Source organism: Pholis gunnellus (assembly GCF_910591455.1).
Source record: "Pholis gunnellus genome assembly, chromosome: 4".
Lineage (NCBI taxonomy): Eukaryota > Metazoa > Chordata > Actinopteri > Perciformes > Pholidae > Pholis > Pholis gunnellus.
In genome coordinates, this window is record NC_136530.1 from 14,142,168 (window position 1) to 14,165,713 (window position 23,546).

The following is a 23,546-nucleotide window of genomic DNA, read 5'->3' on the forward strand; positions in this document are numbered from 1 at the left end:
AGATAAAAAAAATATCTGATCTGCTATGTTCGTCTGCAGTGTGGCCTGCCCACGCAGATAGGCCGATGTTTGGAGTGTGGCGAGGAGGTTGGAGGGGAAAATCATTCAGCCGTGTCTGGATTCACACCAATACAGCTGCAGCAGTGAGTGTCAAACAGGATGTTTGTCATTTAAAAGAAACATGGCCTCAAAGACAAACTTTCAGTTTTGTTGTATAGTTGTTAAAGTTCTGGCAAAGTACATGCAAATTCTAAAATGTAATGTTTTTAAATTAAAATGGAATGTTTTGGCGAACAAAAGATAAATGACTACCCCACAAAAAATAAGTATCAATCAGTATTTTGATAGTTATGGTTTTTAAGTTGACAAAATATCTAGAATTTCCCCAGCTGCCAACATTTCCAGTGTTGTGTTATTACTCCAGACTACAACAATACTCCTTACATTGATTTCCTTTATTTAACCATTTTTGAATGTAGTTGTAATACCAAATCATGTCCAGTTAGATTTAAACAACTCCCATGGACTACTAACCGACTGATGCTGTAATCTGTTGTTTTAGGGATTGCACAAAGCCTGGCCACATCCTAGGAGACCCTGCGCAGAGAAACAACCCAGACACCAAAAACATGTCTCTGTGTCCCTTCACTCTGGTTAGGCTGGTCACACATTTGGCCATGCTGCTGGGAGCCTCTGAGAAGTCCCAGGTGAGCAGATGAAGAGTTACTCTCAAACTGAGATGTCACCCCTCTGGAAATGTACATCAGCAGTCACTGTGTAGTAGCACTTTATGAGCTTTAGGTAACTTTGTTGGATTGTAATTGCCAACATTATTGACATTGTGTATGTCTGAGACAGTGGTGGGCTGTCAGGGCCTGCAAAGCCTTCTCTGCTGGCCTAAACAGAATCACAAAGTTATAGCTATTTCATAATTTAATATTTTTTCTTAAAAACACTACATGTATCATAATTTATAAAAATATTTTCCCCATTATCTTATTTTCTCATTGCACAGCTACTGTGTTCCTCAGTTGCTCTGCTTCCAGTGCAGCTTGTTTTAAGTAGAGCTTTTATACAATCAGATTTCACCTCTGTGTCTCTAGTAAGAAGAGAGGCCTGAGGCCTGCAGACTCACCAGTGAATCCATGTGCAGTTTAAGTGAATGGGGACGATTTTGTTGATTGGCATAGTCTTCAACCAATCAGATCTTTAGTTTGAGATTCTTGGACGCCAGAGGGGCCTGCAGGCCTACAGCTACGTCAGCATTAGCAGCAGCGCTGCAGTGAGATTCTGTGCTGTGATTGGTCAGTGGGCGAGCACGTGACTGTCGTGAAACGAAACATACAGCAGAGGCTTAGTCAAGTAGTAAGAGTTCATATTGAAATATATTAATGAAATTATGATATTTTTTGCATTTTGCTTGGTGTAGATTTTTTTAAAATTTTACCTAGCTTTGTTTTTTAACACTCAATGGCTGAAACTGGAAGATAAACGGATTTGTGAGTTGGGATTTAACTGTGGGATTAAACTCTTTGCCAACAAAGAAAGGAGGATGTGATCAGCATTTGGTAAGTCAACTGGTTCGTTTTTTTACATCTAATATCTAAATGGCCCTTGAGTGTGTAGCAGAATGCGTGTTACTGCTGTTGTTTTTCCATTAAGCTAGCTAGCCTAGCCTCCCGGAACACTTGCGGGGCACAGCTGTTTTTTTTCCGGTTCAGAGGTCACACAGACCGCTGTCTCCTAGTGAGCGCAGAAAACATTATATTTCCTACAATTTAAGTTTCTGCATTTTGCAAATGCACTAGTATTATTCAAACGTTTTGTTCGGTTTGTAAGCCTCGTACCGAACGGTTTAATACAAATACGTAACGTTATATAGTTACAGCCCAAGAAACGAATAATAACCCTAGCTGTGGCGCCATCATGTGGTTATAAGGTGGTATTTCAGCAGTGAAGGTCCAGGTATAAAATGCACGGCCCGCCACTGGTCTGAGATAATGATCTATCTGCAAAATAGATATAAAAATGTTGTCTGATCATTTTTAATCTGACTAAGAAGTAACGCCCAACTTTCTGTTCCTTCAGTTTGTCCAGCACATCATCCAGCCACCTGTGGAGGATGTTTGTTTGTTTCTCAGACAGCACATAAAAAAAGATCTGGATCAGCTGTCACAGGCACTGGGAAAAGGAGCTGACGACACCTTTACAACTGTCCACTTGGTGCTCAGATCCCTGCAAGAGCTGGTGCAGGCCAGTCCATGTAAGCCCACCACCAGTCACTCACTGGAATTGTTTGTCAGCTTCTATTACCACATCTCATGTCTAAATTATGAAAAGATGAGTCCCACCCAACAGCGTGTGCTTGATGACTTAAGACACACAGTTGTTAATGTTCTTATCTGTTTCAACAAGCTCTATAAACTCTTAACAATAAAGCAATAGTGCTGTTTGAATATTATGTTGGTCATATAAGTCTCTTATTCATCTTACAAATTCACCATTTGAGGCATTCTTGCTTGTTCAGTAATTCCAGGCTTTTTGTCAATCCTCCAAAATATGTACAGATTTTGTCAAACAGGTTATGGAGGACACAAGAACACATTGAGAAATACTGATACTGTCTCCTGAACAAAAACATGAACACACAACCAACACAAATTACAAGATTTTTGTGCTTTGAATTTTCTAAATATGTAGGATGTGCATAGAAAACTGTATTTGTATGAAAAGATTGTTATATTTCTGAAAGTTTCAGAAATATAACATTGTTCATGTTTACATATTTTAAGGAGTTGATAATAGAACAGTATGTAATCTATTTTACAAAATATCTTGTTTGACTTCGACTAGCTGGGATTGATCCTTACCTAACAACCAAAGCATCCAGAAACACCTGGGAAACTACTGTGGCTGCAGATATTATGACGCCTCAGTTGAGGGTATGACTTTTTATCATTTTATATTGTCCTTTTCCTCATATGGTGACGATGAAGCTTGTATATTTGAAAATGGTCAGTTTGACTCATACATATGATATATGGCCATGTATCTACTCAGTCATCAATGTCAATATGATAATAGTTTTATTCTAAGCTCATTTTATTATAATTATCTGATTATCATGTTTAATATTAATAAACTGCTTCTCTTCATATTCTCATATGTATCGTATAATGTTATAATTTTTTGCTCAATACACATTTTTTCCATCGCTGCATTAAACTCTCCTTCCACTACAACCAATATTTTGTGTCTAGGTTCTTGATCAACTCCTGCCAGAAGCAAAGGGCAGCATCAGGACCGACTCCCGTGTCTCCTCCAACTTCATCATGAGGGTCTTGGGTGACGATTGTACCTTCCTGACGTCGCTGCCGCAGGGCTCTCAGGTCCACAGCTCGGCGGTGTGGAGCTGCAGGGAGAGATTATCATTGCTCAGCCTCACACACGTTGTAGAGCAGTATGACCAAAAGGAGGAGCTGCCTCTTCTCTGGAGGTTCCTGCAGAAGGTGAATGTCTGTGAGACGTAAAGCCTTGTGACAAAATTAAATTGAATTGAAAATGGATTTGAATTCACCTTTCCATCCAACAGTTTGGTCCAGAGCAAGAAATCTTAACAACTACTTGTCAGATTGTTATGAAATGTGTTAAAGATACTCATTACCAAAGGAAAAGTTTCCACTTCAACACAACATTAAAATCTAATTAGTGGATTAATTTTAGTGACATCATCAGATGATGAACTTTTAGGCAAACTTTAGAACAAATGTCAACCATGCCCACAAGATATTTTATCATCTAAAGATCATAATTTGATGAGTACATTCTAGTTCCTGAGGGGATACACCCTTCTTATTATAAGAAGAAGCCATGCTCTTCCACCACAATCGGAATACATTCCCCATTACTCAACAATGTTTTACAAAAAAAAGTAATGAACAATACATGTATCTATTTTATCATCTGTGTGATTGAAATGTTGGAGCGGAAAATGTGTCCTTATTGTCCCAGTTATGTTTCAAAGCAAAGAAAATCTGAAAAAAAAGAAAAATTACTTTTTCATCTTAACAGCTAGTAATTGATCAGTAAAATAAAAAATGGACCATAGATGTATTATGGTCATTTATCTTAAAAACTCTGCATATGCAGCAAATGGTTATGAAGCATGATTATCATCGGTTTCATTTGTGTTTTTATTCTCCAGGAGAGAGACTTTCGGCAGATTAAGCTCCTTCCAGACATCCTAATCCTGCAGAAACGCTTGGTGAGAAAGTTCCAGAACGCAACGGACCAGATAGTGGGCTCCATTGGAGAGTTCATTGAGAAGCAAACAGGTAAAGCTTCAATATCTCTTAGCGATGACTTCACTTAAGCCTCGTTTGTTCTCAAAATGTTAACATTCAATTGACCGAAGACTAATGTACTGACCCTTAAGGCATGGGTTACAGGACAGAAAACAGATGACCGTTTACACATTTATTTTCTCTCTTCCTCGTTACATTTTTAGTCATACAAACTATATAATTATTTTAAACAATTGTTGTTTCAGAAATGAGGATGTGGTTTGAGAAACACATTGACATCTTCCTGAAAACATGGAATCTGCTCAGAGTGTCTGTAGCCAGCAGTAAGTAAAGCACTTCTTTGTCTCCTCAAAGATGTACAGATGGGGGCAGTCACAGGAGTGCATTTATATCTTTCCTTGTTCTCTGCTTTATTTTGTTATATTTTCTGTTTCACTTGTCTTGTCAACATTTAAGCAGAGTTGTGTTGTTTGCATTTACACTGTAATTACTGTAACTCCATTGTTAGAGCTTTGATACTCGTCAATAATTAAAATTCATCCAGTCAATAGTTGGCTAACTTTCAGTGTTGGGATTTTGCCCAAACTCCACAAACTTCACTGGTTTCAAAGTGATATCTTTGGAAAAGAGCCGTAATAGTTGGTAGAAATGGTTTCCTTGGTGTAACAATAACTGAACGAACCAATTGAATTAAATACATACTTATGTTGTATTGGACATAAGGAATAATTTATATGTCCTTTACAATTTACAGATGAGTTGAAGATCCCAGATGAATTTTGCAGTGAGGATTTGAACTTGAACAGCGACCTGCAGTACCTCCTGCCCCGGCGGCAGGGTCCAGGCCTGTGTTCCACAGGGCTGGTCAGCTACCTGGTGACGCTACACAATGAGCTGGTGAACGCTGTGGACAGCCACACCGGAGACAACAGCAGGTACTAAACGGCTAGAAAAGAGAAGAAGATAATGCTTCAGTTTGATGCTAAATGCTGTTTTAACAACACTGTAAAAATTACAGTAAGCAAATCCTCTTTCAGTGCTGTGAACATCGAGGTTTTGCATGGTGCAGTTGTTCTTCCTGTTCATATTTGCCATTAAAATGTCCCTTTTTATTGCACTTTCAATGCAAGTGATGAAATCCACAATCCACAATCCTGGTTATATGTAAAAACATATTACAAAGAGAGTTTGACAGATTCCTAGGTCTATCTTTGACAAGCTTGTCCTTGAAAAGGCCTAATGTGAATTTGATAAATGCACTACAAACTCAACACCAAATGCACATACAGACTTTTCAAATGACTGTCGTGAACAAACTAAACATGCACAGCATAATGATCCTCAATCTTTGTTGACTGATAAATGTATGAATTTTTTAGTAGCACCAAGAAAAATATATTACGAACAAACAATTTAAACGTGTTTGCTGAAAACAAAACTAGCTTGCTGTATTCCAGAAGTCTTGAATAGCTTTTGAACATAAATAGTTTGGAAAAAGAAATGTCACTCCAGTTCAAAAAAGTTCATATTTACGTTGTGATGTCTGCAGCAGTTACAAGGTGACTGTGGCAGAGCTAACGGAGCAGCATGTCATACGCTATGAGCTGGAGAAGGACCTGCTTCCTCTGGTTTTATCCAACTGCCAGTACAGTTTGGAACGTGGCCATGAGACGATATCAGAATATGACTTACCCAGGATCCAGCAGCAGATCCTCATCCGCTTCCTGCAGGGAAAACCCTTCATCACCCGCACAGTGAGTCCACACACTCTGGATGGGTTCAAGAAAATGACAAGACCATAAATACACACACAAGCTTTACCAGCCATTTACAGTCTATTGTTGCCTGGATTGTGCACCACCTTGGCGAGGAACAGACTCCATCATGCCTTATGCTACACAGAGTGATACATATACTCCTGGAATAGTGGTATCATGTCAGGCTACAACAAACCAAAACAAGAGAGAACAGACATATGTTTGTTTGACTTGGTTTGTTTTAAACTGTCATATTGTTTTTCACTTGTAAGCAAACCTAGATGGTTTTCTTGCGTTGCTATTTTATCAGCCAAGACATTTTCACCAAACAAATTGTAACTTTATTGTCATTGTATCTGCTCTGTGTTGCATTACTTGTTTTAATGTGTTATCTCTCTGCTTTACTCTACTCACCTTATTTTATGCTTTGTTTTAGGGAATTCCTACTCTGGTCAACACACAAGAGAGAGACTATGAAACCATTTTCAAAGCTGTTAAAGGAAAAGTGCATCAGGTAAATTATTGACGATATATAACATTATATATCATAATACAATGAGATTTTCTTTAAATGTACTTCATCTTACCTAGTCAAACACACACATTTATAATACATGCATTTAAGAAAAGACATCTACTAGGGCTGAAATGTACGATTATTTTCATTAACAATTAAGCTATTTGGTTATTTGTTGTCAATAAAGCATCAGAAAATTGTAGAATTGTCAGAAGTTACCATCAGCGTGTTCTGATCAGTAATTGGGGGATTTCTGTTGTGAGGGGGGAAACCCCGAGGACACAAAATCAAATCATTGCGCTCCACACACTATAGAAACAAAACTAGATTTCTCATTCAAAGTTGCTATGTGTAGGGTCTCTCACATTTTCAACATCTGCTAAGATCTGAAAAATCTTTTAGTGAGGGACCTGCCTTTAAAGAAACAGAACAAAGAAATAACTCAACTACAAAAACAAACTACAACTGTGGTAGATATACTGTGGAGTTGAAGAGTTGATGGGAGGCAGCTGTGCAGACTGGACAAGTGAGGGAAATGAGCCGTAATCAGGAGGAAGCCGCGAGAGTGCCAGGAAGGAAACAACGCCCACAACACATACAAACAGAGACAGAAAGAGGGAAACACAGGGAAACGGCAGACCTTCTGAAATGTCTTGTTTTGTGTCCAACACCCACAGATATTCAATTTACAATGATAGAAAATATAAGGGCAGCAAATCCTCTCATGTGACAAGCTGAAACCAGAGACTTGTTGTATCTGTATAAGGTTACAGTTACATGCTGGATGTTTATTTTTGACAACAATAAAACAATCACTCTTTTGCTGGGTTGTAATTAAAATAGTAAAAAAACACTATTATTACTATTATTATTATTACGTTATTACACTGCGGATGAACATTTTGTTAAATGGTAGGTATCTCATATAGTTCATATGTAGATAGTTAAACATTCAGTTAATTATTTCTATGAAACTTGACAGTGGGGATGTACATAATATGGCTTCAGGCTTCATTCATACTTTGTTGTTCCTTCAGGACTCTCTGTCCTCCCTGACCCGGAACGCCTTGTCCAGAGAGCTGGACTGCTTCAACGATGTGTGTGAGGCGCTCAAGATCACGGAGCTGCTCCTGGGTTTCCTCTCAATGACTGGTGGTGATCCCATGATGTCGTTGGTCACTTACCTCCAGGACATCCTGAGGATGGCCAACAACATCGATCGTCACATATTGCAGGTCAATACATATTTAGCATCTTTGTCAGGAGTGATTGTTAAGGTTTCCTAAAGCTGAAGGACAGTTCTTTTTATGTCAGTGTAAACTGGCCCCATCACTGACACTGTGAGCACATTAGGAAGGTCTCTCATTGGCCAATAGAAACAGGAGGACTGTTGACAGCAAGCTAAACCCGACTATTGTTTTAAGACAGAGATGAAAAATTGTGAAGCTATCCTTTGATGCATCATAACTACTTTTGGGTTGTAAGTAAAGTAATTAATAACCAACACTACAGTTGGACAAAAGAGCTCTAAAAACAAACTTAATACATCATTTCACTCTTACTTCAATGTATCACTCCACTAACCGAAACAATTGCAAACACTAGAGGCAATGGGCACCATGTCATGTAGGTCCCCATCTACAAAAAATAAAGACATTTTAAATGATAAAGAATATATTAATTGCCGTTAATGAAATAATATCAATCGTGCAAATAAACAAAATTAATCTACCAAAAATAAATCTCATTTTAATTATGAGTTGTTGTTGCTTTCAGACTGCATGTAACAGACTCTTTGCTCTGCTGCATTGTCTCCTCAGGCTCTGGGCAGATGCAAACTCAGACACTGTGTTTCTCTGTGGCAACTCCTCTCCTCCGTCAAATCTGAAAACATGCTGCGTCTCAAGAGGGTAAGTGTTGCTTTTGCAGGGTTTTTGCAGCTGGTTAAATGTAAAACACGAGCACTGAACAGAAAATCACTCAAAAAAAGTTGTGCTATTATGTCCCATCAAAATATTTCAGTGCACTACACCTGTTTGTCTAAGTAATATTTTCAGTTATTTATTTATTCATTCATTCTTTTGGCTCATTTCACTGTATACTTCAAAACAAAACATCTCACTTGGAATATGCACTGTGATTTAACATAAATATAAAATACCTCACTCCGTGTTTCTATAAAAAGGAGCCCTTTTCTGGGTATCCAGTCGAGTACCTGATACCGCTGACAGAGGAGGAGAAGATTGAGCTGAAAGGCTTCGTGTCGAGGGCAAACGTGGACCAATGGCTGCTTGAGATGCACGAGTTCCTCCTGTTGAGTCTGGGCCGCCTCAGGGCCACCGACACCTACAATCCATCATGGAGGTAAACCTGTTGAACAAAGTATTCTCTTGTTAATGTGATTGTTTCCCCCAAAAGCCCTGAAAAGAGATGTGGATTAAAAAGTGTGGCACTTTAAGTGTGCACACTTTGTGAAACGTCCACCCACCCCGAGAATATTGCCAGGGATAACATCCTGTGAAACATTAATAACATTAAAGACATAAGCCCCTCAAATGTGGTCATCACTTACTCATTAAAGCCAGTTGAAGATTTAATTAAGTTATTAGGGACTTATAGACTTCCAATAATCATTTAACTCAAGGGGGAATGGTGTTTTAATAATTCTCATTATTTTTGTTCATTTAATGTTGATAAACTTGCGGTTAGCTCCTCTCAATCACAACCAGTCAACAGCAAATGTACAGTAATGAAAAACATAAAAGAATGCAGGTACATTTTAAAAACGACCATGGTGCTGAATAAATGCTGGACTGGGAGGTTTTAAGGGACGGATGGTTACGGTTGGGATGTCCGATTGATCATGGGATGGGAAGCGCATGCGCAGAATTGGACAAGAGTCCCTCCAGGCCATCCACTCTAGCTTCAGCCATCACACTGGTGCTGAACTTTAATGTTGACATGTAATTGCTTTAATTTTCTGTTTTTAGCTTTCCTGTATGCAAACATGGTGCTTATCATCCACACTTCTTTTTCTCAGTGTAAAAGAGACGGTGTGTGCCTACATGGACCGTAAAGAAGTGAGGGTGCCTTCTTATGTGGAAGACAAGTTTCCCGAAAATCTGCTGCTGTCCAAGATTGTGGAGACCTGGAAATGTGCTGTCACAGCCAAACAGGACTGGATGACGGAGGAATGAACCAGACAACTTAAGAGTGATTTAGTTTAATCAGGTTAATTGCTGATCTCAAAGCCAAAGAAGTTAGATTTTACTTTGTTCTTTACTTGTTACTGTTTTTACTAATTTTTCTGTGATAATAATGTATAAAAGACCAAAAAAAATGACCTTAAGGCTTTTGAAAACAATGAAGCATACCAGCACTGATTGAACTTGATGAAACACTGAAAAAAGTGTCAGGACCTACTCAGGAAAATGTTGTAAGACTTCGACAAGCACATAATGTGCAACTGTTTTATATTATCAGTTTCAGAAATTATTCATTACTCTTTACATTTTACTATTGACCACCAGAATATGAAAATTGGGGCAGGGAATCTGTCTGGTGGTACAATAAACTAGTACAGAAAAAATTAAACTCCATATTTTATTTTTTCTACACATTTAAGCATTTATAGCTGAAGGTTTGTGTGGAATTGATTGAGTGTTTGATGATTTATCTGGTTTATGATTGCTTGCTTAGTCGCCTCTTGTTTGGGGTTATAGACTCTAGAAAATCATGATCGTAGTGTGTGATGTCACCCATGAGTGACGACAGGGATGTTTGGAAGCCTGCATATGGATGCACTCTTCACTGATATTTTCCAGTTTCAAAAAAATCTAAATCAGGAAATTGGATTCAAACATCTCTGAGCTCTTTAAGTCTTTAAAATTGTGTTAATGAAACAACTTATTTTCTTTATTTTGAAATGTCAAGTAATATATAATGTGTTACAAGGTTACAGATCCCACAGTGACGTCCAACATCTGCTTACATACTGGCCGACAGCCATGAACCCAGAAGTATCTGATTGTATGTAAAACTGTGAAAAGCAAGTAACTTTTTAAAATTGTAAAACTGAAAGCAGTAAATGTTCATACTTCTATTTTTCAAATGATTATTAAATTTGGAAATTATTTCATTTGTGTTACCAATCAATAAATCAATATACACGTGTAGCCTGAGACATCATCTGTCATACTAAACGTATCTATTGTTTTGAGAGTAAACATGTTTTTTTTTGGCATATATTACGGTCATTAATTTAAATGAATGCTGCTTTTAATTCTAATCTGATCAAGAAAGAAACATTTGATCTGTGGGTCCAGTCTTAACATAATCAATGAGATTGTGATCAGTCAGATCAGGATTGTGTAAGTAGTGCACCAGTGTGTAGTAATGTAATATCTTAAGTGCGTTTTTCAAAACTTTCACGATATTTACTATGCTACGAAAAAAGAAAGAGAAAAATGTGCTTGGTCTTAGTCCCATTCAAGATATTACCTCTATTGTAACAAAGAACGGCAGGGACTTCACATTTGCTGTCAATGTAGGGGCAACATTTGGAGCTTTTCAATGAGATTTCAACTTTAGTCCTTATTATACAGCCTAGTGTCAACGTAAACAATTACCACCCATTCCAGTTCTACCGTCTTATTTACTTAGAACACAACTAGCTAATCCTGGCTTTAAATCAAGAATTATAATCTTGGTATTAATTTAAAGGACACACTTATCCAAGGGAAGTGAACGAGTGAAGCAGCATCCAGATTTTTTTGACTAACAGAACAAATAGACAAGAACACTTCTAAATAAATATGACCACTTTAACAAAAGTTGTTTTATTCTCATGTAAATAATTTACATCATCTTTTTTTTTTTTGCAAAAATAAAATGAAACCCAACCAACAAGACACACATTGGACTTTTCCATTTCAGACTTAAGAATATGAGAATTTTTGGAAATCCTAACGAATGCTTTAACAAAAGTGTTCATTTTCACCTGCCATGATCGGACCAAACTACAGAACGTCGCGAACAACACAAAAATAAAGAGCAAGTTAAAAAAAAAATTGGTGCAACAGAAGTTGGGGCTTGGCAAATTTCTTTACCGTGAAGTCTACACCCAAGGAGACAAGTTGACAAAAAACTAAAAATAAAAACCTCATTCCAGTGTACCAACTGTTTTGGGATAATACAATATGATTTATGATACAAAATGTTCTTGCAAAGTTGTAATAACACATTATCAATGGATACTAAAGACGGGCTCTGTCAGCTGTGACTGATACACTGGTGTATGGTCATACTAAAAAAAGGTTTATGCCAACGTACAGATGCTAAAAAACAAAATTCAGTGCAAAAGCACAGCTTCTCTTAACGTCTCCCGTTGTGATTTCTGCGATGGTCAGTCCGGACATGCATCACAGCAGAAGGAGAGTTAATTGTTCCATGTACTGAAGGAGAAATCGCTCTGTGTTGTTGAAGGTGTAATGTTGTCCATCAGTGCTGGTTTTTCATTCCCTGTGGTTTGCCCGGTTTCTTATCCTGCTGCTGCAGCTGCAGCTGCTGCTGCTGGCCCCGACCGGGACCGGTCATTCCTCTGCCGCGACCGCCAAACAGACCTACAGAGAGAGATGTAAAGAGAAACGTCAATTTTTGTCAGCTCTGAGAGAGAAGTATTGTTTGACCACTTCAGGAACTGAGATAGTGGTGCTCCATAAACACAACATATAATTCTTGAGCTCTCTTACAACCGTTTTGAGCAAAACACATGATGCTCCTGAGAAAGTGTGGACTTTATAATAGCAGAGAAATTTGGAAACAACCAAAAAGAGTCATGCCAATACTCCTATTAAGACAGCAGGCATAAATAAAACGCATCAGCAGCAGCCTGTCCGATGAGCACGGAGTGTTTCCATTTACCTCGGCCGGCTCCTCCTCCTCTTCCTCCTCCTCCTCCTTTGCCCTGCTGTTTGTTCTGCTGGGGCCCGCCACGTCCACGGCCCTTGGACACCACCTCCTCCTTCACCATGTCGATGATCTCATCGGGGATTCGCAGGTACTTGATGGTGCTTCCTCTGATGTAGCACTCGGGCATCCTCCAGAACTTATCTCCATCCTGTTAAGAGTGGAGTGGGGGTGTCAGTGCAATCATAATGTCACTTTTTGACAACAAATTAATTGTGTTTGGGGAAAAGGGCAGGCACAGCAAGCTTCAGCATACAACTTGTTGGCCTGTAGAAGATCTATATACTTGGTTGTATTGTTTTCTATTGTACTGTTTTGATGGGAGTGATCGCCAATATTTGTTGTCCGTTTTTCTTATTTACTTACAGGCCAAAAAAACTATAACGTGTACTTTGGAGTGACTGTTAAAGGCCTCTGTGATTATTGGCCACAAACACTTGGTTTCATAACGGTTACATTTTCAGAGGGATGCACCTCATCGACAGCGGCCTCTGCAGACAACACTGACACCTACATGTAAACACTGGACCACAGAGAGGTCTCCTTTTCCTTCCCTACAGAAAGAAGCACTGCATCTACAGTTCTAGTGACAGCACAGAAGTGAGAGCAGAGCTCAGCTTTACCCTTGAGGTGCAAATGACTTCTCTCAGGTTGATGTTCATCCAGTTGTCACAGCTCACCAGGTGACCGTTGTACGTCTCTCCATTCTTCAGCTCCACCAGCTGAGGAGAGAAAAGACACAAAAAAACAACAGCCAGCTGCTTTAGAGCCTTGAAGACACAATACAGACACGATACAGGACGGATGAAGGAAGCTAGGGAACTGTTTTTCTCATGGTATAAACCACAAAACACTTACATTATGGTTATTAAGTATTCACCCCCAAAGTGTTTTCCATTTTTTGTAGCATTACAACAATTTAAATTAAAATATAAATAGATTTTTATCTGGATTTGTGGAGTGGACCCATCCAAAATTAAATAACTGAAAAGTGGTGGGTGCATTTGTTTTCACCCGCTTTAATATGAAGCCCTTAAATAAAACAAGGTGCTACCAATCACTTTGTGAGTTCAGGGAACAAATTCAGGGTGGGGTTCTAAAAAGAAAAATCTGAAATCCCCCAGTGCATCATTAAATCCATGATTACAAAATGGAGAGAATATGGCACCACAACAAACCTGCCAGGAACAATGCTTAGCGAAAAGGCAAGGAGGACATTAATCAAGAGGGGCAACAAAGAGACCAAAAATAACCCTGAAGGAGCTGCCAAGATTAAAGTAAATATGACAAGTTACTGCTCCATCTACACTGCTAACATCAGCTCCTTGAAAGAGTTGAGTGTCTCCTCACCATAGGGTGGTTCTGGGCGGTCTTCAGCAGAGATAGTGGAAGCTGCAAAATGACAGAAAAACAGGTCACACTCATGAATCCACCTGCCATGAACAGTATTTAGTTACCTGAGTAGACAACATATCAGGACTCACGTTAGTTTCCCCCCTTCATACATTCCTACTATAAGTTGCCCGATACATTGGACAACCCATTGTTCACCCCGGTGTGCTTTAAACGAAAGAGCAGCTGTTATTGGCAGCTTCTAATGGCATGTGTTTTCAGAAAGCGTTTCTCCTACAGTATGTAACGTCATTCATAGCGTCAGGCTAACATACGTTTACTACAGTAACGTTAGCTACTTTAACTTAGCTTAGCATCATGTAGCCCTGGGCCACAGTGCTGATAACACAGTTAGCTTTAGCTACGTAGCAAGCGTGCTACTGGACATATATTAACTATCATCGTTTCATCTGAACACCGCAGTTAAATACGTACCATTGTGAAAGGAACTGTTTCGGATTTTGTGTCTCGCTCGCTGTCTTGGCCTTCGCTGACACGATTTGGATTTTCGCTTCTATTCTTCTTCGTCTTCTGCTGATGAGCTTCCGGCTCTGCGGTGTGTCATCGTGGCTGTAATATACGATGCTGCCCTCCACAGGCAAGAAGCAGTCACTGCGAAATGTTGCCATTAGCTTACATTTAGATAGACCTTTCAAAACACAGTACTTGTTTATTTGTATTATCATGAAATCAAAGCTATAGTTATTAACTGACACTTAATGTTGTGTTCCAGAAATAATAAACAATCGTGCAGCCATAAATGAGAGATATTTTTACCCAATAACTATGGACTCAAAATAGTAGGGAAGTGATTCAGGAAGTGATTTTTTCTTTATTTACAGTGAAACTATTTAAATTTTCTGACAAATTAAAAATAAATAAATGTGGAAGTCCTGTAAGAGTGGTAAAACACATGCTTTGAAGCTTCAACTGAGTTATTGTTAAAGATTTCTGTTGTTGTCTTTCTGTAATTTTCTAATACTGTTTTTTTTATAAATAATTGTATAATTTCGTCTACATGCCATTCAGTGTGTAGTTCGTTGGATTTGGTTATTTATTTGGTTATTTTCCATTCATTGCACACCTTATATATATTTGTATTTGTTCATTGCGTGACCTCGGCGTCCCATCGCTAACGTGATGACGTCACGCATCACGCAGCCAGCAGGGCCGCTTGTTATTTGTGTGTGGCAGACGGAGCCTTCAGCTGTGGAGGGTACTGGCTCTCTTTACGGTCCTGGCTCAAAAATAAAGACCGGACAACAAAAAAAAGAAAAAAGGCGACGAAACCTCTGCAACAGGACGGGAGATGGATAACAGTAAACGGACTGTGGTCGTTACAGGTTGGTCTTCTTTCTTTGTTTTGTTTCTGCAGCCATTTGTTTTGTCGTCTCTGTCGGTAAACTGAACGTTAGGTGTGAAGTGGAGGAAAAGTTGTGCAGATGACAGCTGCTAACGTTAATGGCGTCAGGCTCTCACTGCTTCACTCCGAATGAATGTGTGCACAGTTGAAACGTGTTGCTTACAGTTTTAACAATAGTGTAGTATCAGTGGTATTCAAGTATGTTTCTATATTTACATCATAACCGCTACTGACGAGCAAGGGGAAATTATCTTTTTGTTGTTTACTGTCTTTCTTCAAAGGCCACATCAAACAAAAATAAGCTCGACATGTTCAACTAAGCGTGAATAAATACATACACCAACATCGTCCTGCAGACATGTAATGTTGGTAGAATCTCTATTGTGTAAATCTTTGTGAAACACGTTAATGATAGAAATGTGTCCGTGATTCATAGAGACAATAGTCAAATCAAAGTTCTCTCAAACTGTTTATGGATCAGCTCGATGTTAAAGATATAACTATCACGTTGATATTTGTAATCGACAGACAGCGCAACCATACATGAGCAATCCATACAACTATTACCTTTTACTCTAATATTTAGTATTTTGTAGGATTCATGAGTATCTCATGGAGGTGTTTTGTTGCTTTTCCCTTTTCAACGTTTCTGACAAAGAACGAGTGTCCTGAGTGTTTCTTCTGCACGGCTTTGTATTATGACATGAAAGTCTGTAATGGAAGCTGCCTTGCATGTTTCATTTTAGGAAAAAAACACTTTGCATCCCTATTTAATTAAATTTAAAAAAAAAAAGATAAACTAGATTAATTGTAACGTCACTTCCAGCCACTTAAAACTATTATTCTCTAATCGCACGAACTACAGTGTGGAACACTGGATCTGTGGAGGATAACAGAAGCAGTGACTTCTCAGACACAAAGGGGTGCAGGAGCCTGCAGTCCCGGCTGATAGGAGATGTGTAGATTGCCTGGGAACAGCGCCTTCACAATAGCGAGCCGGCTGGCAGCTGCCAGCCCCTCGCTCTGCTCCTTTTCAGCAGCCTGTCAGACAGACTGATCCCCCTCCACCCAACCCCCAGGGACCCACTGACCCTTGTGAGGGTGGTGGAAGGGGATCAGGTATAGATCCCTACATAAACAAGCCTGAGTGAATATCCATAGGCTGCTGCTGTGATGTTATAGGCCTTATAGAGTGATGCATGGAGCGACTTTTAGTGATAGTGAGTGATTTTAATTTGGTAATTCAAGGAAAGCAGCATGCTGCACTACTGTAGACATGTAAATGTGTTATATAGGAGTGTTTGTTTTTCTGAAAATCTAGTATTTTAGAAGTTCCAGGTCTGTATACTGTTAATAGTTTACATTCAATATCTGTTTCTCCATAATTAAATGTATTTACTTAGTTTTTTGCTATTTTAACTAGTAAATATGTCGAAGGGATCCCACTAGAAATACAGTTGCACTTGTATATGTTGAAAGAACAAACGGTGCATTGTTCATTTTTGTTTGTGAAAATGCATATTCATGTCAACAGACTGCATAGTCGTCAACATAATGTAAATGCAGGACAGCAACCAAAATAATGAACGTGTTTTGCAGGTTTTGGGCCATTTGGTGAGCACACGGTCAACGCCAGCTGGGTAGCAGTACAGGTGTGTTCTCCCCCTCTATTGCTGTTTTAATGCACATCTATTTATTATATCTGTGGTGTTAGCATGAGCAGGATCTTCGGTTAAAACTATTGTAGTTCCCTATTTAGCCTTTCTTAATGTGGTAAAACAAGTCTAAACAAGTCCTTAAGCTTTTCCAAAATGCTTTATATTTATTCTGGACAAAAAGAAACATCACTATTGATCACCTCTTAAATATGGCACACCGATAAAGCTCACCATGTTTTTAGCCACGACTTAAAAAGTCTTCATGTTAAATGTTAGTAAATGCAATAAAATAAGAGCAAGTGTGACTTTTTCTAATTCAACTTCTCCCGCTGAGTCTTTGTGGCGTTAAGATGATGCTCTGATAGTTACCGGCCGGCTTCACGCGGGGCTGCAGTGTGTCGGACGCTCTCTGTGTCCCGCTGGGGAAGCTGCATGTGGGGGGATGACGGTGGTTGTCAGGGTGTCTAGACGGACTTGATAAGGATATTAAAAGGCAAACAAAAGGCCGCTTTGTGGCGGGGTCACAGACGTGGTCAAACAAGCCTCTTTTCAATACAAGTGGGGGTCAGTGTCCAGGGCTCCTTGTCCTGCAGGGGACTGGGGGAGGTGTCTGTCCACTGGCTGTGAATTTGACAATTTATGATACTATTAATATTTACGATAGAATTTTTTTGTTTCTTGCTTTTTCTCATACAATTTATGAAGACTGTTTAGTTTTGGAGTTCCATTTTTTTTTATTTTTTTTTTCATAAGATAAGTGTGAAATAATGTTATTTGGAACAGACAACAACAATTAAAGACACCTGTCCTCTAAGAAAATGCAAAAAAAACGACTGACATCTACCTGCTTGAAGTTAAATAACGTTTCACAGAAACATTTGGCCAATGATCATTAGCATTGGTTCTGGTTTTTTACCAATCAGAATTTGCCTTAGTGCTTTAGTGCATAGCGAAAAACAAGTACTGGAAAAGTCAAGAACTGTGCATTTAAAATAGAAATTTATAATGAAATGAAATATATCAGTTTTTAAAATAAAAAGAGCTGAACTGTGTAAAAACTGTAACGGGTCAGGGTTAAAGCGGACGTGTGGTGTCCGTGGGGCGGGATAAGAGTCGGTGTCTGCGAGGGCCTTGTTGATAAGGTGAACGTTCTCACTGGATTTCTATTCATTTAGATTTTATTTTTGTGATTGAAAGTATTGTTTTAAACTTAAGATAATACATATTTTGCTATAGACTCTTAAGCTGACAACAGGCACATCTATGGATGGAATAGGCAAAGAGATTTGCAGACGTGAAAAAGGATTAAATAAAAGTTGCTATTCTACCAAAAAGGATTACATTTTGTTCATCAAGGTTATCTTCAGTTTCATAACTTGTGTGTTATCTAAGCTCAAAGGTCTAGCTTTACTTATCGTCACCACTGTAAGATGTTTGGGTTAAAACCATCTGTTTTAAGATGCAGGAAAGTATTTCAGGTTTTATGTTTTTGTTTGTCCCGACAGGAACTGAAGAAGCTCGGACTGGGCGGTGAAGTGGACCTGCATGTGTCCGAGGTTCCTGTAGAGTACCAGACAGTCCAGAGTTTGGTTCCTTCATTATGGAAGAAGTATCATCCACTGGTAAGAAGAAAACGTGTTGTGACCGCTCCACTTTATTCCACTTTTAAAGGTGGAATACAGGAACTCTTGTCTGCCTCAGTTCCAGGTTATGATTTTATTTACAGGTATCCGGTCTGTAATAATTGGATCTGCTCGGTCTTGAGAACAATTCGATAACAAATGTGTTCAACACATGCTGCGTTAAATTAAATCACAAACCATTTTCAAATTATGCAATACATTACTGGCGTGGGGCTCTGATGCTAGCTCATTAAAAAATGTGAACACTGCTACTTAAATCTGTGTTTTGTGTCAAATAAAAGTGCATTTCTAGTCTCTTTTTTTTTAGCCACTTAAGGTTCAAACAAATGGAGAGCTGCCAGAGATGTGTTGTGATATGTAATATTGATATTAATTCTGACTTGTGTTTTTATTGATTCCTTTGTTTGCCAGTTGGTAGTTCATGTTGGAGTCTCGGGTATGGCCACCACCGTCACGTTGGAGAAGTGTGGCAGAAATCACGGCTACAAGGGCCTCGACAACAGCAGCTTCTGTCCTGATTCACAGTGTTGCATTGTGGGAGGCCCGGACTGTATCAACTCAGTTATTGACATGGAATCAGTCTGTAAGAGAGTGACCGCCTCGGGGCTGGGAGTAACTGTGTCCGTCTCCAAAGACGCTGGAAGGTAACTATTAACTTTACTTTTTACATTTAGGATCAGCCTTTTTGTTTTGTCTCCCACCTCTTGATCACATGCTGCTGAGGGACAGAGACATGACGACGCAGTCGCCTCACAAATCAGCCGTACGTGATATTTACTATCTGCATAATTAGGTGTAGTTAGTTTGACAATTTGCATTCAGTTTGACAGACGGCCAACGTGAAACATGTGTGCAACAAAGTCTGGAGTAAAGGTAGGATGCTTAATAGTAACAAAACATCTATGAATCAAAACTGGACTTTCTAACTTTCATGAACTCGGCCTAGGTCTACCTTTAGAAAATCTGGCAACTGAGTGTGACTTTGGCATTTCTATACTAGATTTTCTTGTAACTTCAAGACAACTCGGAAGTCAAAGATTTCCGACCTCCTGGTCGAAAAAGTACAATGGCACGCCCTCAAAGTCAGAGTTCCTACTTGTAACATCAGGGCAAATACATCTACCCCGACTCCACAAAGAAGTCGTTGTATGACGTCACACAACAATGGAAGTGCACATTTTAAATAGTAAACCATCAACTAAAGGGCAGGTTATCTTCTCTGTATACTGCTATATGGCCTTATCGTGCGTTCATGTGTACAGCTGATCTATGTTGATGGTATGCAGAGACTTGCAGTCATTTGATGCTGTGATTGCTTCCCCAACAGGTATTTATGTGATTTCACCTACTACACGTCTCTGTACCTGAGCCGTGGTCGCTCTGCCTTCGTTCATGTGCCTCCTCTTGAAAAGCCTTATAGCGGGGAGGACCTGGGCCGTGCGCTGCAGGCCATCATCCAGCAGATGCTTGAGCTTCTGGACCAGGCTGAAGACAAAATCCACTGCCAGCAGCACTTCCACTAAGTGACCTCCAGATGCCAACCAGCCTCTCCAGCCCTCAACACACAAGAGAAATTGCACTTAACCACAAGTAGCCAAACTTTCTTTCCTTTTTTATTGTTGTCCTAATTTGGACAAAATGAAAACTTCAGAGTATCACATGTTTCAAGCGTTTGTTTCTCTTTGTTTTAGGTTTTTTGCTTCATGTTTTTCTAGCCCTGACTCAGTTATGTTTTAATGTCTCCCGATGGCGAGAAGATAAAATGGGAGTCTCAAGCCTAACTGTGCTGTTTCACACTTGATGTTGAATTGTTTCTTGAGTCCTTTTTTCTTTATAAGAAGTTGTAATTTTGCCTTCTTTTACAAAGGTTATTTAAATCAGGGAACGGGTTGGTTCCAGCTCATATTTCCCCCAATTTTGTCGGCCCAATTCTGACAAAAAAAACACAAATCCACCCACTGAGATCTGGCCCCCAGGCTGTGCAATGTTATTTTACAGATCTCAAGTTCAGTCCTTTAGTTGTAGGGAATTGTATTATGGATGCAGAGTTATTTGAGAAAATATCACAGAAATCTTAAGACTGAATAAAACTGTTTCCTCTGAGTGAGCTGTGTTTTGAAGTTGTGTACTACACAGCATATGGTAGTACATATTTTCTCTCTTGTTCATTTTATATACGAGTTACTAATTTTTTTTTTTTTAATATTAAAATGTTTAGAACACCTGCAATTTAATATAATAGTTTGCATCATTTAAAGATCAAACTTGCAAAATTCCAAGTTTTTCTTTTTTTGTGCGGCTCTGTGTTAAATTCATTGATCAAAACAAAGCTTTCTGTTGTTCCCTTCATTGAATCACATATATGTGCTTAATCTTATCAGAGGATTTGATTCGATGAAGTTGGACTGTCAGTTCAGTCAGAGTTGGGCCTGGAATTTTATTTCTGTAGCACTTTCTTTATTTTGTTTTAAAATTTTGACTTATTAATCTCGAATATGGACAGCAATTGTAGCCGTGTTAATGCTTCCATTCAATATTTTTATTTTAGTCACTTTAACTTTAAATATGTAGCTTTTCAGACATACACACATCCATTTTTTGCCCCACAGAAATGATAATGATGCATGTGAGGTATCCTGCTTTATAGGTGATTTTTGCTTTATTTTCCTGAGCTTTGGTTTGTTCTGACCTCTTAAACAAACTCCAGCAGATTCAAACAATGTGTTTGTAATGGTGCTTCTCCCAGTTGTAAATGTTCTGTTTTATGACATTTTTTATTGGATTGTCCTCGGTCACAACAGCCCATGTCACCCAACACCGCTTCAGTCGATCTTAGTTTAACTTTTAGATTTGAATGGCGTGCGTTCTGCTTCAGCATCCCGTGTTTCCCCAGAAAAACTAGTTGTCGTAAACTGTCTTCGTTTTTAATGAGTTAAGCAATTTGCAAGTGAGTTTGGGTAAATTTGTATTCTTTTTTAGCAGTGTGTGTCTTTTTAATTGCTATTCAGTCCCATGGTTTGTACCACAAAGTAGCACCCTGGAGCACTGACCTGAACTGAACTGAACTGCTTCTCAGACCTCCTTTTTTTATCTTTTGTGATTCAATTTAAATCTTGGTTTAAAAATCTCTAACGGACCTGTTGAAATGTCAGGCAGGTTTTAGTTCTGAGTTTGCAGGTGCTGATATTTTTTTGTGTGTGTGCTGAGAAGTGAACGGGATGTGGAGGAGCTGCCCCTAAAATGTCTACTCCCAAAAGTGAAAGCCTCAAATTTACACATGAGGTGACCTCTGACCCTGTGCCTTGATGTTGTTTATGCGTGTTTATGAAAAGGCCTTAAAAATACTCAGCGGGTCTGTTCAAAGATATATTACTGATGCGGTCCAGTCAGATGTGTGGCTACCTCAAAAATATTGTTTTCCTTTAATCTCGGTTTGTGCTCTGTTGTACAATAATACTATGGCTCTGTGATTTATCGTGAGTTTCTCTGTTTCGGGAGAATCCTCTGAAAGTTGTCTTCTTCTGCTTCTGACATTAACAAAGCACTGTTACAGTATAAGTAACATTGGCTTTTAAAAGGAAAGGCTTTGAAATAAAGAGAATTAAAGCATTACCAGTAACATCTTTGTGTTTATTATTACAACTCCTTTTTCCATTCCTCCTTAGTTAAACGTATTAAAAGCAATGAGTTAGTAGCACAAAAGGCCTATCAAAGATCACAGCACCGCTGTGTCAATATTTGGCCTGACATCTACTGTCGTATATAAAGTATTGCCTGTACATCAATACTATACTGTTTTAGCACTTAGTATGCAAAAATGAACATATTTTAAGTAGAGTAAGATAAATGAATAAAGCTGTCAGCTCCCAGTTATAGGTAGCACATCACAGGGGCTTTAACAGCAGCTTGTTTAAACTCTATTCAAAGCTCTTTTTCCAGTTCCACACAGAATTGAGAGATTTTGGTATTAATGCCATTGTAAAGTTCTGTTTACATACTTTGCTATTGTTCCGGTGTAATAATGAATGGCTGGATCATCCTGCTTGCTTAGTAATTCAGCCTTCTGGGGAATACATACTGAAAACATGGTTAGATTTTGACACACACATGGGTTTAGTAATAGCAATATTATTTGTCATAGTGAATACTTTAGAAACATTTCTAAAATACCAATAAAAAACACAATAAAAGTGGTCAATCTAGTAGACTATAGATCACGTTTTGTGTGGGGTTTAATATACGTTGAAGCTCTGAGTGATTTTGTCTAAATATCTATTTTCAAAGAGGGGGATACTTGCAACAGTTGTATGTCAGTATCCAATAGGTATTTCTCAGTGGTGAAAGCAGTACTCAGATATGTTACTTAAGTAAGAGTAGCAATACAACAGCATAGAAATACTCAAAGTAATGAAGTCATGCATTCAAAATACAGAACATAAGTATTACTATCCAAGGGCAGAGGGTGTTGAATGCTGTGCAGACTGCAAAGCTCCCTGAGGCAAATTTAGGATTTGTAATATTGGGCTATATAAATAAAATTGACTTGACTTGAAATTTATAATCAAAATATACTGAGAGTACCAATAGTAAAAGTACTCATTATGGCACATTTCAGAATAATACACATTGATGCACTTTAATGTTGCAGCTGGCAAAGGTGGGGTTAATCTTAACAGATGCATTTACTGCCTGGTTACTTAATCTATAATACATCGTCATTTATGTGTTGATTATATTTTGTGTTAATAATCTGAACATGCAAAGGAACAACAGCTTTTAGATACATGTAGTGGTGTTAAGAGTAAACAAAGATTTGCCTCCAAAATGTAGTGGAGTAGAAATAGATAGATAGATAGATAGATAGATAGATAGATAGATAGATAGATAGATAGATAGATAGATAGATAGATAGATAGATAGATAGATACTTTATTAATCCTGCAAG

At 38.6% G+C, this 23,546-nt stretch overlaps 3 protein-coding genes across 3 annotated transcripts in view; 2 read left to right on the forward strand and 1 right to left on the reverse strand.

The window, feature by feature from the left end:
* Positions 1 to 10,747, forward strand: part of LOC306695053 (E3 ubiquitin-protein ligase rnf213-alpha-like) — a 45,442-nt gene extending 34,695 nt beyond the window's left edge. Inside the window, exons 50-63 of the mRNA XM_079158167.1 lie at positions 40 to 143; positions 563 to 707; positions 2,089 to 2,263; positions 2,854 to 2,942; positions 3,261 to 3,509; positions 4,205 to 4,334; positions 4,550 to 4,627; positions 5,059 to 5,239; positions 5,854 to 6,058; positions 6,498 to 6,575; positions 7,616 to 7,813; positions 8,399 to 8,488; positions 8,764 to 8,942; positions 9,619 to 10,747. Of these exons, the coding sequence (XP_079014293.1) occupies positions 40 to 143; positions 563 to 707; positions 2,089 to 2,263; positions 2,854 to 2,942; positions 3,261 to 3,509; positions 4,205 to 4,334; positions 4,550 to 4,627; positions 5,059 to 5,239; positions 5,854 to 6,058; positions 6,498 to 6,575; positions 7,616 to 7,813; positions 8,399 to 8,488; positions 8,764 to 8,942; positions 9,619 to 9,775 (2,058 nt within the window). The 3' untranslated portion in view covers positions 9,776 to 10,747. The remainder of the gene's footprint in view (positions 1 to 39; positions 144 to 562; positions 708 to 2,088; positions 2,264 to 2,853; positions 2,943 to 3,260; positions 3,510 to 4,204; positions 4,335 to 4,549; positions 4,628 to 5,058; positions 5,240 to 5,853; positions 6,059 to 6,497; positions 6,576 to 7,615; positions 7,814 to 8,398; positions 8,489 to 8,763; positions 8,943 to 9,618) is intronic.
* Positions 10,748 to 11,387: 640 nt separating this feature from the next.
* lsm4 (LSM4 homolog, U6 small nuclear RNA and mRNA degradation associated) lies at positions 11,388 to 14,496 on the reverse strand. The gene is made up of 5 exons (XM_079157550.1): positions 14,373 to 14,496; positions 13,896 to 13,937; positions 13,169 to 13,267; positions 12,501 to 12,696; positions 11,388 to 12,199 (listed from the first exon to the last, which is right to left on the reverse strand). The coding sequence occupies exons 1-5, from the start codon at positions 14,373 to 14,375 to the stop codon at positions 12,078 to 12,080; spliced, it is 462 nt and encodes a 153-aa protein (XP_079013676.1). The 5' UTR covers positions 14,376 to 14,496; the 3' UTR covers positions 11,388 to 12,077.
* A 643-nt stretch (positions 14,497 to 15,139) lies between these two features.
* LOC306694523 (pyroglutamyl-peptidase 1-like) lies at positions 15,140 to 22,202 on the forward strand. Its single transcript, XM_079157420.1, has 5 exons — positions 15,140 to 15,280; positions 16,900 to 16,952; positions 18,464 to 18,580; positions 19,013 to 19,245; positions 19,929 to 22,202. Exons 1-5 carry the CDS (start codon positions 15,247 to 15,249, stop codon positions 20,122 to 20,124), a joined length of 633 nt encoding a protein of 210 aa, XP_079013546.1. The 5' UTR covers positions 15,140 to 15,246; the 3' UTR covers positions 20,125 to 22,202.
* The last annotated feature ends 1,344 nt before the right edge of the window (positions 22,203 to 23,546 follow it).

Excerpts from the sequence above, each read along its gene's own strand:
- lsm4 (XM_079157550.1), bottom strand. Across the intron at positions 13,268-13,895 it reads CCGCCCAGAACCACCCTATG|CTGGTGGAGCTGAAGAATGG; the intron begins GTGAGGAGACAC and ends TTCTCTCCTCAG. Across the intron at positions 12,697-13,168 it reads AAGTCATTTGCACCTCAAGG|GATGGAGATAAGTTCTGGAG; the intron begins GTAAAGCTGAGC and ends CACTCTTAACAG.
- LOC306694523 (XM_079157420.1), top strand. The coding sequence starts at position 15,247 with ATGGATAACAGTAAACGGACTGTGGTCGTTACAG. Across the intron at positions 18,581-19,012 it reads GGAAGAAGTATCATCCACTG|TTGGTAGTTCATGTTGGAGT; the intron begins GTAAGAAGAAAA and ends TTTGTTTGCCAG. Across the intron at positions 19,246-19,928 it reads GTCTCCAAAGACGCTGGAAG|GTATTTATGTGATTTCACCT; the intron begins GTAACTATTAAC and ends CTTCCCCAACAG.